The sequence below is a fragment of the Ranitomeya imitator genome, chromosome 2 (assembly GCF_032444005.1).
Source record: "Ranitomeya imitator isolate aRanImi1 chromosome 2, aRanImi1.pri, whole genome shotgun sequence".
Classification (NCBI taxonomy): Eukaryota; Metazoa; Chordata; class Amphibia; order Anura; family Dendrobatidae; genus Ranitomeya; species Ranitomeya imitator.
This window is the reverse complement of record NC_091283.1, coordinates 143840818-143860396: the sequence shown is the minus strand read 5'-3', so window position 1 is coordinate 143860396 and position 19579 is coordinate 143840818. Positions and strand designations below refer to the sequence as shown.

General features: G+C 42.6%; 1 protein-coding gene across 3 annotated transcripts in view; it reads left to right on the top strand.

The window, feature by feature from the left end:
• The window catches only part of STARD8 (StAR related lipid transfer domain containing 8), a 236750-nt gene that overhangs the window by 101772 nt on the left and 115399 nt on the right, over positions 1 to 19579 (top strand). Inside the window, exon 1 of one of the 3 annotated variants that reach the window (XM_069747336.1) lies at positions 1187 to 1385. The exons of the other annotated variants lie outside the window; for them this stretch is intronic. Within the exon in view, the coding sequence (XP_069603437.1) occupies positions 1280 to 1385 (106 nt within the window). The 5' untranslated portion in view covers positions 1187 to 1279. Of the gene's footprint in view, positions 1 to 1186; positions 1386 to 19579 lie in introns of those variants that run through there. 3 annotated transcript variants of the gene reach the window in all.

The window sequence follows — 19579 nt, the reverse complement described above, 5'->3', positions numbered from 1 at the left end:
TCATTGGTGGAGGGTGAGGATTGGCACACCAGACTCAGTGGTGGAGGGTGAGGATTGGCACACCAGACTCATTGGTGGAGGATGAGGATTGGCACACCAGACTCAGTGGTGGAGGGTGAGGATTGGCACACCAGACTCATTGGTGGAGGGTGAGGATTGGCACACCAGACTCAGTGGTGGAGGGTGAGGATTGACACACCAGACTCAGTGGTGGATAGTGAGGATTGGCACACAAGACTCTGCGGTGGAGGGTGAGGATTGGCACACCAGACTCAGTGGTGGAGGGTGAGGATTGACACACCAGACTCAGTGGTGGATAGTGAGGATTGGCACACAAGACTCTGCGGTGGAGGGTGAGGATTGGCACACTAGTCACAGTGGTGGAGGGTGAGGATTGACACACCAGACTCATTGGTGGAGGGTGAGGATTGGCACATCAGACTCAGTAGTGGAGGGTGAGGATTGACACACCAGACTCAGTGGTGGATAGTGAGGATTGGCACACCAGACTCAGTGGTGGAGGGTGAGGATTGGCACACCAGACTCAGTGGTGGAGGGTGAGGATTGGCACACCAGACTCAGTGGTGGAGGGTGAGGATTGGCACATCAGACTCATGTTACACTATATTGGCATCTTGCTCTGACAAATGAAATTCTGCAAAAGTGACGCATGGCTGGAATCCCGTCTGTCACTATTCCAGGCTGCCTTTATGGTACAGATCTCATCATAAGTGATGGGTGGTGTCCAGTCGCCCAGACTTGTGATATTATGTGCTGCCATTGTCTGATTTCATAGCACTGGATGAGTGCTGCTTATACAGGTAAGATTAATTGTAATAATAATATTATTTCTATAGCGCCAACATATTCCGCAGCACCTTACAATAAAGCGGTGGCAGGTGCAGACAATAAAGATATCGCAAAGTAGCACAGAGTTCTCCAGTTATAGGAGGAGTGAGGGTCCTGCTCGCAAGCTTACAGTCTATAAAGATTAGCAAAGAGTTTTCCTAAAGTCATGGAAAGTAATCTCTTTTGGTGTTACTGTGTGTCCCACCCTATGCCAGTCACACATGGCACCCTCACCCTGCACACCGCTGGCAGGTCTCCTGCTCATTGGTAGCAGTTCTCCCATAGGTGTGGCCTCTGTTCTCTCTGGGACTTTTCTGTGATCACCTTCACTTTGCACAGTCAGTGACAACAGCTCGCAGGTCACCGCTGAGCTGGCATTCATACCCTCCTGTGCCCTGCTTCTGTTAGTCCCTCCAGCGTTAACTCCTGGATGACCAGACTACGCTTTCCCGCTGGACCTGACCGGGCTCATTGGCTGGATGTCACCCACGTCTGTTGTGTCACAAAGCCCAGAAAGCGCCTGACGCAGCCTCCAGGTAACAGGCGCCTGTGTAACGTATGTCACTAGCTAGATAATTGCAGTCCTATGTAAAGCCACGGATAAGGCATAGGGACAGAGCAGTATTTCTGGTGACAAACATCTGCCTCGTGAACAGATGTGTAGATGTAGAAAGGCTTAATTTGCAATTTGGTGATACCAGAAAAAGAAATTGTTCCCAAGCTTATATACATTGTGTTTTCTCGTTGTCATAAAGGATGTGAATTAGAGTTATGGGTTAATTAATTCTGATGCTATTAACCATTGGCAGAACCCATGCTCACCACAGCTGTTAGCCTAGAACGTGGGCAGCAGCCCTATGTAAGAGGACTGCTAACCATATTAACCCCACATCATCTGAAGTTGTGTGGAAAGCACCGGATGTGCCTGAATAATGATTTTCATTGTGTGTTAATTTGATCAACGGATGATGTCCTAGTAATGAAGGGTAATATCGATAAAGATAGAAAAGCGCATACTCCCACCAGATGGCGTGCCGCCTTGTTACCAATGGCACAGCTTTTTATTGTGGGCTGTTGGCCATTGACACTGGACACATCACCTTCAGTCTTTTTTCCTTCTGTCTCATTGGTAATAAATGCAGGTGTCCATCTGGGGATGATTGGGTTAACCAGCAATATGGTGCCTGGCACACTTCAAAGTCCACATGTCCTTCTGTTAGGGATCTGTACATATTGGGGACAAAGGCAGAGCCAGTGGGAGACGCCACTATTACATATTTCCCAGTGAAGGTCAGGAATGAGGCTGGCTAATCATTATACCCCAGAGCCAGTATATGCAGAGGCGGCGCTGACCAGAAGCAACCAGATGTGAAAGGGATGGCAGAATACAAAATAGCCACGTATCCCTCTTGAAAAAAAAAATGTAAGCACAGCACAGTAGAAATCGGATGCAAAGTCTCATAGGCATACACCAAACCTTGTAAGTAGAGTAAAAAAAAGTTGAAACACACTCAATATAGCAATTGTAAGGTGCTCTTTTATTGGCCCATGTGGCGACGTTTCGGTCCTGGATGCAGAACTTTCCTGCTCTCTAATAGTCTTTAGTATGTTTACCTAAGTCTTTAGTGTAGTGAATGTCTCTGTGGTGTACCAAAAGGGATGACTGTTGTTGGTGCAAGGGTAGCAGTTGCACCCAGGCCCTGGAGCCTTAGGGATCTTGAAAGGTCAATTTGTCTCATACAAGAAGACCAATGTCATATAATATTCAGTGGTCCTCTTAGATGTTTTTCGTTGGGATCCACAAGTGCAACCAGGTCTTCCAAATCAGTATTGCCATAGTGTTAGTTCAGGCACAGCCACAACCTTAAATAATATGTACTGTTATGGGCTCTGTGCTGGGTTTTATCATCAGCCCCATTGCTGCAGTGCCACTTTTTATGTCTTAGACCTTCGATGTACATAGTTATGCCTGATGTCTTACTGGTAGTGCACCTGTATAGTCCTGTCGTCAGTATGGGGATGGACTGGCCCCTGTCTGTCTTGCTGTTCCCCCAACACTGTGCAGGCACCCCTATAATTTTCCTATCCCTTATATTGAAGAACCCTACACCACTTCATTACATATTCCATCCAGTGTTATAGGTTTCTTCCTGGATTAAGGCCTGCTGCTTGAGAGGTTGTTGCGCTCGGGAATTTAATATTTAAAAGCATGTGATGTCACAGAGGGTTAATATGTATCTCAGATAATGTATCAGTAAATACAATAAAACAAATTCCTGGATTAGCCAGAGATTCTACACATGTAAGACATAATATGTGCAAAAAGTTTCTATATGTCTTACAGATTTATGTACTTATACTGTATGTCTTATTGATATATATTCATATACATCTTAGTAACTTATGTACCTATACATCTCATGGACTTATATCCCTAAACATCTCATGTACTCATGTACCTATCCATCTCATGGACTCATGTACCTATACATCTCACGTTCTCATGTCCCTATACATATCATGGATTCATGTGTCTATACATTTCATGGACTCATGTATCGATACATCTCATGGACTCATGTATCCAGGGATACATCTCATGGACTCCTGCATCTATACATCTAATGGACTCATGTATCCAGGGATACATCTCATGGACTCATGTATCTATATATCTCATGGACTCATGTAGCTATACATCTCATGGACTCATGTATGTATACATCTCATGGACTCCTTTATCCATACATCTCATGTATCCAGGGATATATCTCATGGACTCATGTATCTATACATTTCATGGACTCATGTAGCTATACATCTCATGGTCTCATGTCCCTATACATCTCATGGACTCATGTATCTATACATCTCATGGACTCATATAGCTATACATCTCATGGACTCCTGTATCTATACATCTCATGGACTCCTGTATCTATACATCTCATGGACTCCTGTATCTATACATCTCATGGACTCCTGTATCTATACATCTCATGGACTCCTGTATCTATACATCTCATGGACTCATGTATCCAGGGATACATCTCATGGACTCATGTATCTATACATCTCATGGACTCATGTATCTATACATCTCATGGTCTCATGTCCCTATACATCTCATGGACTCATGTATCTATACATCTCATGGACTCCTGTATCTACTGTATACATCTCATGTATCCAGGGATACATCTCATGGACTCATGTATCTATACATCTCATGGACTCATGTAGCTATACATCTCATGGTCTCATGTCCCTATACATCTCATGAACTCATGAATGTATACATCTCATGGACTCCTGTATCTATGCATCTCATGTATCCAGGGATACATCTCATGGACTCATGTATCTATACATCTCATAGACTCATGTAGCTATACATCTCATGGTCTCATGTATCTATACATCTCATGGACTCATGTAGCTATACATCTCATGGACTCATGTAGCTATACATCTCATGGACTCATGTCCATATACTGTACATATCGTGGAGTCATGTGTCTATACATCTCATGGACTCCTGTATCTATGCATCCCATGGATTCATGTATCCAGGGATACATTTCATGGACTCCTGTATCTATACATCTCATGTATCCAGGGATACATCTCATGGACTCATGTATCTATACATCTCATGGACTCATGTCCCTATACATCTCATGAACTCATGTCCCTATACATCTCATGGGCTCATGTATCTATTTATCTCATGGACTCATGTCTCTATACATCTCATGTACTCCTGTATCTATACATCTCATGGATTCCTGTATCTATACATCTCATGGACTCCTGTATCTATACATCTCATGGACTCCTGTATCTATACATCTCATGGACTCATGTATCCAGGGATACATCTCATGGACTCATGCATCTATACATCTCATGAACTCATGTAGCTATACATCTCATAGTCTCATGTCCCTATACATCTCATGGACTCATGTACCTATACATTTCATGGACTGCTGTATCTATACATCTCATTGACTGCTGTATCTATACATCTCAAGATTCAAAGAAGCTTTATTGGCAGGACCAAATACACATCAGTTTTGCCAAAGCAAGTGTATAGAGGCAATAGGGATAGGGACTGAGGGGATGTTGGGTAGGAGCTGTGGGGGGAGGTGGATGGGGCAGATCCAGGGTGGGGGCTATAGTCCATGGCATAGGGGAGATGGATGGGGCAGATCCAGGGTGGGGGCTATAGTCCATGGCATAGGGGAGGTGGATGGGGCAGGTCCAGGTTGGGGGCTATAGTCCATGGCATCATAGTTCTCATGGACTCATGTACCTATACATATCATGGACTCATGTCCCTATACATATCATGGACTCATGTATCTATACATCTCGTGGGATCATGTAGCTATACATCTCATGGACTCATGTATCTATACATCTCATGGACTGCTGTATCTATACATCTCATGGACTCATGTATCTATACATCTCATGGACTGCTGTATATATACATCTCATGGACTCATGTCCCTATACTTCTCATGGACTCATGTATCTATACACCTCATTGAGTCATGTAGCCATACATCTCATGGCCTCATGCACCCATACATCTCATGGCCTCATGTATCTATACATCTCATGATCTGCTGTACCTATACACCTCATGGACCCATGCACTTATATACCTCTTGCACTCATGTACCTACACATCTCATGGACTGCTGTAACTATACATGTCATGGATTCATGTACATATACATCTCATGGACTCATGTATCTATACATTTCATGAGCTTGTGTATCTATACATCTCATGGACTGCTGTATCTATACATCTCATGGATTCATGTAGCTATACATCTCATGGACTGCTGTATCTATACATCTCATGGACTAATGTAGCTATACATCTCATGGACTGCTGTACTTATACATCTCATTGACTGCTGTATCTATACATCTCATGGACTCATGTACCTATACATCTCATGGACTCATGTACCTATCCATCTCATAGACTCATGTACCTATACATCTCATGGACTCATATATCTATACATCTCATGGACTGCTGTATCTATACATCTCATGGACTCATGTTCCTATGTATCTCATGGACTCGTGTATCTATACATCTCATTGACTCATATATCTATACACCTCATGGCCTCATGTACCTATACATCTCATGGCCTCATGCATCCATACATCTCATGACCTCATGTATCTATACATCTCATGGACTGCTGTACCTATACACCTCATGGAGCCATGTACCTATACACGTCATGGACTCATGTACCTATGCATCTCATGGACTGCTGTATCTATACATGTCATGGATTCATGTACATATACATCTCATGGAGTCATGTATCTATACATCTCATGGGCTTGTGTATCTATACATCTCATGGACTGCTGTATCTATACATCTCATGGATTCATGTACATATCCATCTCATGGAGTCATGTATCTATACATCTCATGGACTCCTGTATCTATACATCTCATGGGCTCATGTATCCAGGGATACATCTCATGGACTCATGCATCTATTCATCTCATGGCCTCATGTAGCTATACATCTCATGGACTACTGTATCTATACATCTCATGGACTCATGTATCTATACATCTCATGGACTCATGTATCTTTACATCTCATGGACTCCTTTATCTATACATCTCATGAACTCATGTATGTATACATCTCATGGACTCATGTATCTATACATCTCATGGACTCATGTATGTATACATCTCATGGACTCATGTCCCTATACATCTCATGGACTCATGTATCTATACATCTCATGGACTCATGTATCTTTACATCTCATGGACTCATGTATGTATACATCTCATGGACTCATGTCCCTATACATCTCATGGACTCATGTATCTATACATCTCATGGACTCATGTATCTTTACATCTCATGGACTCATGTATGTATACATCTCATGGACTCATGTATCTATGCATCTCATGGACTCATGCATCTATATGTCTCATGGACTCATGTATCCAGGGATACATCTCATGGACGCATGTATCTATACATCTCATGGACTCATTTAGCTATGCATTTCATGGTCTCATGTCCCTATACATCTCATGGACTCATGTCCCTATGCATATCATGGACTCATGTATCTATACATCTCATGAACTGCTGTACCTATACACCTCATGGCCTCATGCACCCATACATATCATGGTCTCATGTATCTATACATCTCATGGACTGTTGTACCTATACACCTCATGGACCCATGTACCTATACACCTCATGGACTCATGTACCTATACATCACATGGACTGCTGTATCTATACATGTCATGGATTCATGTACATATACATCTCATGTATCTATACATTTCATGGGCTCGTGTATCTATACATCTCATGGACTGCTGTACATATACATCTCATTGACTCATTTATCTATACATCTCATGGGCTCGTGTATCTATACATCTCATGGACTCGTTTATCTATGCATCTCCCGGATCTGTACATTCCTCAAACTAGAATCTCCAAAAACTCTAATGCATGCCCTCATCATCTCCCGTCTTGACTACTGCAGCCGCCTGCTGTGTGGCCTCCCCTCTAAAGGTACCGTCACATTTAGCGACGCTACAGCGATCTAGACAACGATCCCGATCGCTGCAGCGTCGCTGTGTGGTCGCTGGGGAGCTGTCACACAGACAGCTCTCCAGTGACCCACTATGCGAAGTCCCCTGGTAACCAGGGTAAACATCGGGTTACTAAGCGCAGGGCCGCGCTTAGTAACCTGATGTTTACCCTGGTTACCAGTGCTAATGTAAAAAAAAAAAAACACTACATACTTACATTCCGGTGTCTGTCCCCCGGCGCTGTGCTTCTCTGCACTGACTGTGAGCGCCAGCCGGAAAGCATAGCGATGACGGTGCTCACAGTGCAAGAGAAGCACAGCGCCGGGGGACAGACACCGGAATGTAAGTATGTAGTGGTTGTTTTTTTTTTACGTTTACGCTGGTAACCAGGGTAAACATCGGGTTACTAAGCGCGGCCCTGCGCTTAGTAACCCGATGTTTACCCTGGTTACCAGTGAAGACATCGCTGAATTGGCGATGTCTGCGGGAGTCCAGCGACGAAATAAAGTTCTGGACTTTCTGCTCTGACCAATGATGGCACAGCAGGATCCTGATCGCTGCTGCCTGTCAAACTCAACGATATCGCTAGCCAGGACACTGCAACGTCACGGATCGCTAGCGATATCGTTCAGTGTGACGGTACCTTAACACTCTCGTGCCCCTCCAATCTATCTTAAACTCTGCTGCTCGCCTAATCCACCTATCCCCCCACTATTCCCCAGCCTCTCCTCTCTTTCAATCCCTGCACTGGCTCCCCATTACCCAGAGACTCCAGTTCAAAACGCTAACCATGTCATACAAAGCCATCCACAAACTGTCTCCGCCATACATCTGTGACCTCATTTCCCGGTATCTACCAGCACGCAACCTCCGATCCTCACAAGATCTCCTTCTCGACTCCCCTCTTATATCTTCGTCCCACAATCGCATACAAAATTTCTCCAGTGCATCCCCCCTCCTCTGGAACTCTCCACCCCAACATATCAGATTCTCGCCTACTGTGGAAACCCTCAAAAGGAACCTGAAGACCTACCTCTTCTGACAAGCCTTCAACCTGAAGTAACCACCGATCCACCAAACTGCTACACGACCAGCTCTGCCCTCACCTACTGTATCCTCACCCATCCCTTGTAGATTGTGAGCCCTCACGGGCAGGGTCCTCTCTCCTCCTGTACTAGTGATGACTTGTATTGATAAAGATTATTGTACTTGTTTTTTATTATGCATACCCCTCCTCACATGTAAAGCGCCATGGAATAAATGGCGCTATAATAATAATAAATAGTAATCTCATGGACTCATGTACCTATGCATCTCATGAATACATATACATATCAGGAACACATTTACATATACATCTCATGGCCTCATGTACCTATACATCTCATGAACTCCTGTATTTATACATCTTATTGACTTGCTGCATGAGGAATAACTTTGATTTGAATTGACATTTAGCTTTGTACATGGTGGAACAAAGAAATGAGCAGCTCCGTGTGCCCTTTGTTAACCAGGAAAAGCTGTAGATTAAATTTTACAGTAGTGTGGCGTTCAGCTGATCGAATAATGTTAGTCAGCCATATGCTAAGTAATATATACTGTATGAAGGATGGAAACCCGCTTGTTGTACAATGTTCAGTCTCCTCTTATTGCTCCTACCAGTTGTACATGACAAGAATCCACTGTATAACATGGGGCATACTGGTTAACTGGAGGAGAAGTGATATCTTATATAGTGTCAGCCTATATCAGCACAGAGCTGGCAGCCAGTGACTAGAGGTCAGGAGGATGTTAAGAGGGTCACTAGACTTTAGGCCCAGCTACAGAATTCACACCACTCTCGTATCACATATTCTGAAAGGACAACACATATGTGAGGTCAAGAGTGAAAGCTAGGGCCTAAAGCCTAGCCATCGTAATCCTCACTCATTAGTTCACTATTATTAGACAGAAGTTATTGACATGGCTCACGTCCATCATACAACCAAAGAACAACTAGATCCTGATTCTGCATAGTGGGGGAAGACATGTAACATTGCTCCTTCATGCTCTGTGACGGACCAGAGACTACGCCTTCATGACCAACTCTAGACTGCTTGTCTGTACCACATGTATAGTACGTTAGGTACTGAAACCCAGATTTCACCTTTCATGCTGATATTTTGGGCTTGGTAGCCTTCATCAGTGCAGAATATTAAAACAATTATTTTATTGTAGAGGGCTTGTTGAGAACCTTTAATCTTTGGTGTGTGTATTACTGGAGAACCCAAATTCCATATCACTGATTTCACATCAGTGAAACTGCACTGAAGAACTGGACTGCCTTAGTTGAACACTCCTAAGTGGACATCAGATCCGTGAACATTTCTCGTGACAGATAAAGAGGAGATACGTTTCTTGCTTCTGTTATTAAAAGTTAGCAACACTGTTTGTTACACGGTGTGGATTGTAAATGAGAATTTTTGAAATCAAGCTGTTGCACAAGTAAGACTATGTTGTCATTTGTATCACGACTTCCAATCACAACAGGATCCAAAGCCATTTCTGACTTACGATAGATCCAGACAGTAAGCGCTATGGATTTGTTATAGCTTCAGACAGTTTTTATAGTTTTAATGCAGCATGAAGTACCCCTCTTGCTGTCCAAAGAGCCACCAATGGGGATTTAAACAGGATCTTACCATAGCCTAAACTCCAAGAGCATAAAACATAAAACTACCATACAAGAAACAGGATGATCAGGTTTTTAAATACATCGGATAGGGATTGCATACATTAGTTAGGACTGCTCTGATAAGGGTATACCGTGAAGATTGGTAGAGCAGCTTAGTATACATTTTTTGCAAAAAACGTATCAACCAAATACCCTGTTATTTACATCTTTTACTAGCACTTGCGGATTACTGCAAACATTTTTTCAAACTGAGTGTTTTTGGTTTTACCATTCTCTTTTGTACCATACAAGAAATCTACATAATTTTAAAAGTAAAACCTGCTGCTGTAATCCAACTATTTCAAGACAAACAATGAGGAAGAGTCCATGCCAAAACATATATTCTTATCCTGTTAACTAAGACCATTCACCTTCACTTCAGTTTTAGCAAACTCAGTTTTATTCCCCATAAAGTAATCATTTTGGAGTATATTTAGAGCTCTGCATTGTGCCGTTCCTCTAATATTCCACCTAGAAAAACCTGTGAGACACATCGTCTGGCATCAGCCCTTGTTAGGGAATTTACACTTACCACAACTTAAGGGAATCCCAACTTGTCCACCACCCACGCGCTCCACCTGTAGTACATGCCATGTATTTAAGGGGCTATTTACTTGTACACTGTTTAGGTTGTGCTTTTAAAGGATATCATAGTATGATTGTAACCTTGGGGGTACTTAAATGTAATTAGTTTAAGAAGTAAATATTTGGCTCATTAATAAACTTCCCAAAGGTCTTATGGCAAGAAATGATTGAAGCATCATGCTCCAGTATTTCTGCACCATGCAACAAGTACCACATTCACGACCCTTGAAGGTGGCAAAGGCTGCAAAGAATACTAGGTCAGTAGGAATGTTTATTTCAGAAAATATGTCCCCAAGGTCCTCAGAAATTTGGCTTTCAGCAGAAATAGAGGAAAACTGATAGATCTGCCTCACTGAAGAATAAGGAAAGCAACAATGCTCCATACTGGCTGGTCCAGAAGACGATCATAAAAGAAAACACTAACTGCTTCACTTGTGCAATACTGACTGACTAAAGGATATCTGTCCCAGAGAAAGGCCCGTTAAATGAAGTCATCTGTTATTTGCATACAGCCTGCTCTCTAGCGCAGCACCCCAAATGGAAGATGGGGGTAGGGGACATAGCTGGTGGCATAGCACCTGCTCGCTTCTGGGAATTAGATCATCTAACAGATGCCCTCATTTTATGAGATGTGTCTTCATTCCCGATTCCCTTGTTTTCAGAAACATAGTACCATATTCAATTTTGTGCTTCCTTTTATCTTGACAAAATTTCTTTTATATTCTACAATTGTCCAATAATCCAGGATCTGTGGTTTTCCAGTATCTATGGTGTTTTACTGGGTCTTTATAATGAGAGAAGAAAATGATGTGATCTATATACAAAAAGAAGAGCATTCAGTGATAAATGTACTTCTTTCCTTATTGTGCCACCATCATGTCAATGACTCTTCCCCCCTCACATTTCAGAAATACTTTTCAATTCTTTTCTGCAGTGACCTATGTCTGTGAGAATCATCTACACAATAATTACACAAAGCTCTTGGAACCTAGCGGAAATACTGTGAAGGAACCTTATGTGTTACAACCTCTGGTAGTAATCAGGAATCCAATAAAACACCATGGAACAATCCTATAAAGATTCCTCTTCTGTGCTTGGGTTATTTTTCCCAGACTCCCTTTGGGAATCGTCAAGTCTTGGGGAATTTGTGGTATGTGAAGGAGAAGTTGATGTCTGGATTCAGCTGGCTCTCTAGACCTGGGGCTTTTGTTTTGATTGCTGCCCCTAAGTTAACCTTTAAAAAAAAAGGTTAATTTTAAGTAAAAAGTGAGAGTAAATGTCTAAAGGAAAGACATAGAGAATGGAAAAACACAAGAAAGGGGGAAGTATTGGATGACAACAAGAATCGGAGAAATGGTTGAGTAGATGCTGGTTATGGTAAAGTGTTTTATATCCAGACAGGGAAGGGTCTCTTTAGTAAAATTTAAAGAGGAGGAGGAAGATTGATAAACCATGAGGAGGAAGAGGTGAAAACGAATAGTGAAAGAAGGAAGTATAGTGAAGGAAGCACATGGGTAATGTGTTGAGAAGTGGAAGGCAATGATTGATGGACATACGATAAAGATTCTTGGTACAGGGCTTGATTGCGCTCGACTTGATAGCTCCTGTGCCATGTGCCACCTCTCCAGATTCTGTATGAGACACAATGGTAGAAGTGTTCCTGCAGTGATCCTAGAGTCTCAGTTGCTTCTCCATAGAATCTATTGAATGAAGCGGTAGAAGACTTTAGTGTCAGCCCATGACCGAAATCATGCAAATCACATAACTGCAGTTACGTGACAACTACTAGAATCAGCAAGCGATGCCTAAGACTGAGTTCACATAGCATTTTTTCCTACATTCAGTGGTTCCGATGGGGCATACATCTGAATCCCGTTTTGTGGGGTGGCAAGGTGGTTCGGATATAAGCCACGACAGGGCGACTGAACGTGGGGAAAACGTTATGTGAACTGAGCTTTATGCTCGCGGTTTGTTCATCAGACGTTAGGAATTGGCAAGTTGCAAAGCGGTGAACAACCCCTTTAGAATGACTAATATTAAAGGTCTAAGGGGTAACGTTTCTATAGAGTTCAAGTCCTCTTTTTCTCTAAAGAGGCAATTTACATAATACTAAAAGTTCATTTTTACTGAGTGATTATGGATTGTCAGATCATTATGATCATAATTATTCTACTTACAGTGGGTACGGAAAGTATTCTATTCAGACCTTTAAATTTTTCACTCTTTGTTTCATTGCAGCCATTTGGTAAATTCAAAAAAGTTCATTCATTTTTTTTCATTAATGTACACTCTGGCACCCCATCTTGACAGAAAAAAAAACAGAAATGTAGTAATTTTTGCAAATTTATTAAAAAATTTAGGTTTCCTTCTGGGTTCTCTACTTTCTTCCCACACTCTAAAGTCACACTGGTTCGGAATAGAGATTGTGAGCCCCAATAGGGACAGTTATGCTGATTACTGTAAAGTGTGGAATTAATCAAGCTATATAAGCAAATAAAATAAGTAACTGATTCTATTTCTGATCTGATTTTATTGGGATGATTGTATAATGTCACAGGAACTATGATTGGTGGCATGTCTGGTGGAGTATTTAATGGGCAGCATTGATAGCAATATTTCAAACTGGGCTGACTTGGCCCTTTATTCCGAGAATACTTTACAATTCACATGAAATTTTGCTTATTTGTACGTACTAATTTTTATATATGTGATGCTTGGAAATATTATGATTCATTTTTGGTCTTCCAGTCTGTTGGCTGCCTATGATTTTTGGATAAGTTGTTTAGATCAAATACCCTTCTTTAATGGTCACTGACGCATTGCCGAGGATGATGAAATGGCGCTACCGTGGTCTGTAGCGGGCTTTTATTGGGAATGTTCCTGTAGGTACACAGCAGTGTTTCAGGGAAATAGCACCTGGAAATAAGCAAAGTTTCCAGACGCAGGAATCTGCAGTTAATGAGTCAGCCATTAATAGTAGCTGTGTGCGCCATAGAGCTGTACTAACCTTGCTGCTTAAAGACACATTACTTACATTCTTTATCTGACATGACAGCTGTCATCCTGGCTGCGGCCTGAGCAGGTGGCCCTGTAATGGCTTTTATCATAGGAGGTACAACCTAAATCAATATTATTGTGGGGCTCACCTAGCAACAAATATCGGAAGTGCAGGACATTTCCTTGTGACATTATGGATAGGTAATCATTAACTTGTAAAGTGCCAGAACAAGTTGGTTCTTTTTAGAAAACTGTCATGAACGACTATGCATAAAGTTTCACCTTGTCTTCTTATCTGAGCACAGTATGCCCAATTTGCCCTCTGCCACCCCTGATAGTGTGCGTGCTGCTGGCCCCCGCCATGTACATCTAACCAGGAGCCAATGGAAAAACAAATGGAGATTATTAAAGTCTTACCTTAATATTTAGTATTCTTTTCCAGGTTAAATCATTTAGGCTGCATTCACAAGTAGCGTAAATGCTGTGTTTTTTTCTCCGCCTTTTTATCTTCATGTTTTCTGCAGGTACGCAATAATATGCAGTAGCAATCTGCTCTGATTATGACATTTTCTATGCATTTTACTAATGCTTTTTGCACAAATGTTGTGACAAAGTCACTGGTAAAGTGCTGGAGGGGAAATATGTTTCACTGAGGCTATTAGCTTCAGTGATTTGAAACCCAGAATTTTTGCTCCAGCACACTAAATGTTGAGAGGGGTTAAGCAGCCCTTATAAAAAGCCTGGGTTTTTTAGAACAACCATAGAGAGGGTGGGAGGTTGTTCTCCATATCTCCACCCCAAGGTGTGGTCTGGGGTTTAAATAGTTGGCCTCCAGAGGCGTTCAGTGTGTCTGGAGAGGCTAACTCCAGAGAGGTGCTTGTGTTGGTAGTAAACTGAATCATGTGTTTTTGCTAACCTTGAGCGTGCGGATCCCCGCAGACACGTGGACGGTGATATACCACTTTGTTTTCTTTTCCGTTTTGCCCAAAGGGCTGTGTTTATTTTTACTTTCCCATGGTTGCATGTACATAATAAACCAGTGAAGTACTTAAAGAGACGGTGTTCCCATGTTTACCTCCGTGTACAGCTGAGTGAGCCGATCTACCACAATGTACAGATCTATATGGGGTAACTAGGGTTAGTTTAATTGATTTATCATAGACGCTGATGGCATATCCCTAGGATTTGAAAATCAAGTAAAATCTTACAATATCTGACCTCTGTGGCCCTTCTGATCACTGGAATGATATGGCAGCAGCACCATGAAGGATATTGGTGGCATGTCAGACTGATATGTCACCAATGTCTTTCCTGAGACAACTCCTTAAAGTTTTTCACTCATAATAAGAGGGGTGGGGTGGGGAGAGTTTAGTCATTGACTGCTGCTGAGAACTTCGGGAATGAAGGTAGAATTTCAAAAAAGTGTCTGTGTATGAAATCGGAGCTGTCCAGAGATACAGTACGGCCCCACAAACTTAACTGGAGCTGTAATACGGCACCCACATAAATCAGACTTTAACTCCTAAAGCTGAGAATTCGGCCAGTAGACCACGCAATGTGAATATGTGATGAGCGTCACTGCCCCCAGGACCATGGTGCCCTGTGACCGCGCAGACAGTGCACACTCCACACTTTATACCTCCCTCGAGCCTCTTCTATTTTCATGACGACTTATCACAATATTTCAAGCTACCGTTCACTATCAGTAAATGTGCTGCGAGCACTGGAGAAGTCTTTCCACCATTATATGTTAGTACATACTGGATGTCACCATTAACTAAAAAAAAGATTCAACCATAGCCACAAATGACTGTTATTTTTCATTTTTATTTCTGATCTATCAATTTTAATAAACTTTGGGGACTTCTGTGTGTAAGTGAGTCACATGCGGGGTGTCATTTATTAGGCTCAGACAGCACAATGTATTTTATCGGGGAAAGTAATAAATCATCATGTAAATATCAGTTATCATGTTAATTATGATGTAGCTGTAATAATAATAATGGGAAAGTGAAGTTTAGTATGGGCTAAATATACAGTAGTACGGTATATATCATACCCCACCCTGACGCCTCAGGCAAAGAGTGGCGATATACTATTCGGGGAGGTCTGTAATGTACACTTTATGGCAACAGTACCAGACAGGAATCCAGCTGATGTGTGCAGGGAATGGGAGCCTGTTTGCAGCCATTAGTGTTTTGTAACCAGTGTCACACATTATAGGGAACCTTTCATTAGGAATTTGCACCTCAAACTAATGACCTGTATGTGCAGATGCTTTCATGCTGATTCAATCTATATCTTGAGTGTGAAAATCCACTTTGTTGTTTTTGAGAAATCCAGTGTTGGAGTTGTATGCAAATGAGCTACAAGTACTCTGTGGTGTGATATTGCACTTGCAATTCTCCTGCCCTCCTTATCTACTCCCTGCCCTTTGCCTGCCTCCTGTAACTGACTGACAGGTCACTCTTGTTTTAGTCACCAGCCTGCTCTGATCTGTCATTCAGACTTAAGGTACCTTCACACATAACGATATTGTTAATGATATCGTTGCTATTTGTGACGTAGCAACGATATCGTTAATGAAATCGTTCTGTGTGACAGCGACCAACGATCAGGCCCCTGCTGGGAGATCGTTGGTCGCTGAACAAAGTCCAGAACTTTATTTGGTCGCTGGACTCCCTGGAGACATCGCTGGATCGGCGTGTGTGACACCGATCCAGCGATGTCTTCACTGGTAACCAGGGTAAACATCGGGTAACTAAGCGCAGGGCCGCGCTTAGTAACCCGATGTTTACCCTGGTTACCATGCTAAAAGTAAAAAAAAACAAACACTAGATACTTACCTACCGCTGTCTGTCCTCCAGCGCTGTGCTCTGCTCTCCTCCTGCACTGACTGTGAGCCGGAAAGCAGAGCGGTGACGTCACCGCTCTTCTTTCCGGCTCACAGCCAGTACAGGAGGAGAGCAGAGAAGCAGAGCGCAGCGCTGGAGGACAGACAGCGGTAGGTAAGTATCTAGTGTTTGTTTTTTTTTACTTTTAGCATGGTAACCAGGGTAAACATCGGGTTACTAAGCGCGGCCCTGCGCTTAGTTACCCGATGTTTACCCTGGTTACCGGCATCGTTGGTCGCTGGAGAGCGGTCTGTGTGACAGCTCTCCAGCGACCAAACAGCGACGCTGCAGCGATCCGGATCGTTGTCGGTATCGCTGCAGCGTCGCTAAGTGTGACGGTACCTTAAGGAAGCAGGCGCCCAGCGGGGAGTAGACAGCGAGGTTAGGAGACCTGCAAGTGCAATGCCCCACCCTAAAGCACTTGCAGCTCATTTGCATATAATTACAGTGCTGGCAAAATCAACAAAACAGATTTTTACAGTCATTTTTGATTAAAAAAAGTGTAAAAGTCATCCCACCGCTACAATGTGTACCCAATCAGGATAGTCCCTAATGCTAGTATTTAACCTCTCTATGTGCCAGCAGCATCAATAGATGGGGGCAGAGAAGGACCCTGTTGGTAGCTGTTAATTTAGCTATTCTGTCTTCCTGTAATGAAAAAAAAAACTGTTTTACTTGGTACTATCGGTTTGTGGAGAAGCCAGGTGACATCCCATATGACTGTAAGCACAGTTTTGATTTCACTATGTCAAAACCACCATTTAAACTAGCCGTGATGACAGTCAAGAAGAGATTTCTGTGCATTTAGGAACACTGTACCCAATAAGAGTTAATTCTTTCCAGACATTTGATAGATATATGTACATGCAAGTGTTCTTAAGTGCCGTGTTCATATTACCACTGAACGTGAAAGAATTGATGCACCAGTGACGCTTACAATGGATTTCCCATCTTTCACATATCGCCTGATTGGAATGAATGGCAGGAACATGAATGAGGCGTTCTTTTAATGAGCCAGGGCTAGTGTGATATCATCATTGCACCGAGTCGCACACATGATGGATGAATTTTGGGAGGTAAGGAGATTCACAGGCCTCCTGTCCAGTGGTCACAGACTATTGTCCTGGCCGATGGACCAAAGTCCTGCAAATCAATTTTCCCATCTTCAGTTTTGTTGTATCTTTGTTTCTTCAGGTGCACACTGTTCTCCTACCTCTCAGCTTTCTGCTTGCCGGTGGCGGTGTGCTCCTGATGATTGACAGTTTGGACCAGTAGTATCATTAGGCCACTGGTCTGATTTGTGCAATCTCCTATGTTGCATGGTGTGGTTTTTTTTTGTCCCTACATCATCAGAGGAGTGTGGAGCAACTGAAGCTGGCTGGATCCAGCAATCTGACCAACTTTAGAGCAACTCTTCTAAGCTCGATAGCAAAGGATTTGCTAGCTCTGTGCTCTTTACCAAGGAGATGGGTCACCTCTGGAAGACTGCTGAGAAAGCCGGTTACCTAGGCAAATAGTTGTAAACTATAGAATAAAAAAAAATCCCTTGGTTCTTGACAACAAAGAGGATATTTAATAGAAGGTATATTGCAAAGTTGCTTGTTTTTTTTTCGAGCAGTGTCGCCCATTTAAAGAGATGAGAATTACCCATTATTTGGCTTCCTATAAAACTTACCCATGTGTGCGTGTATCTCAGATAGATTCGATTGTGACCCGCATTAGGCACATAGACATCCTTTCATATTAAGATTCTTTTACAGTTAGAGAAAATGCCAACCATGAAATCTGTCATAAATGACGGAATGTATGAATGAATGAATAATTGACTTATTTTTAGTTTCATTGCCAGAGTCGGACTGCGCTGGAAAATCCCAGTAACATTGATTCTTGGGGCCCACTGTTAAGCTCCAAACAGAAAATACCCTGACCCTAATATACAAATATATTGTTGCTTTTATGTAATATTAATTTGGCTAACTTTTTTAATGAAATGATTAGATTATACGTTTTTCTGCAAATTGTGAATGAAGTGTAATAGCACTACTCATTAGCCGTCCTTCACAGGGGCCTACCGGAGGATTGTCCTGTGTTGCTGTTGGCCAGTCCGAGCCTGTATATATGTACCTAGCTTGTGTATACTGCATATGCAAACCTACTAATACATACAGGAGATAATACAAATATGCTGAAGGAGACAACAGGGTTCAGAAACTCCTCATTTCCATAGGCCCAATACACGTAACACAGACGCTGATAAGAGGAACATTGAGTCAGTACAGCTTCAGGTGCCTTATCTACAGAGCTTTTCTTTCATAGTAGATGCAACTTGTGACTGAACCGATCACAAATTTTCTGGAAGTTTAATAGGATATCCTACAGAAAAAACCTCTGTATATCTCAACCTGATAATGCAGGCATCCAGAAATACAGTAATGGCTCATGTATGGCTGCTAAAGATGAGCAGATCGCTTTGTGCAACGGCGGTCCACAGTCCGGGTCAGTGCTCTCTGGTTGTGGACAGGTGATGTGAGAGTTTCCTTAACCCATGTCCAGTTTATGATTACCTGGGCTGGTGAGACATCACCCATGTGCTGCACGCTGCTCAGACTATGTCATGCCAGGCCAGAAAATCAGACACTGCCCCGGGGAACCTGGAAGCACAGGAAATTTGTACAGTTATGTCCACAGCCAGAGAGCGCTGACGAGAACTGTGGACCAGAGCTGTGTAAAGCACTCCGCTCATCTGTAATGGCTACTGTACTAGTCTACGGCTACATGCAAAACGGAGCAATAATCTGGCTGCGCCCATGAGGCTTTACTGAATGAAATAGTACTTCGCACATTGCTTGGTAGAAGTCTTGTACAGGGTGGTGAGGCGAAGCTGCGGCCCATCATCAATGGCCATAT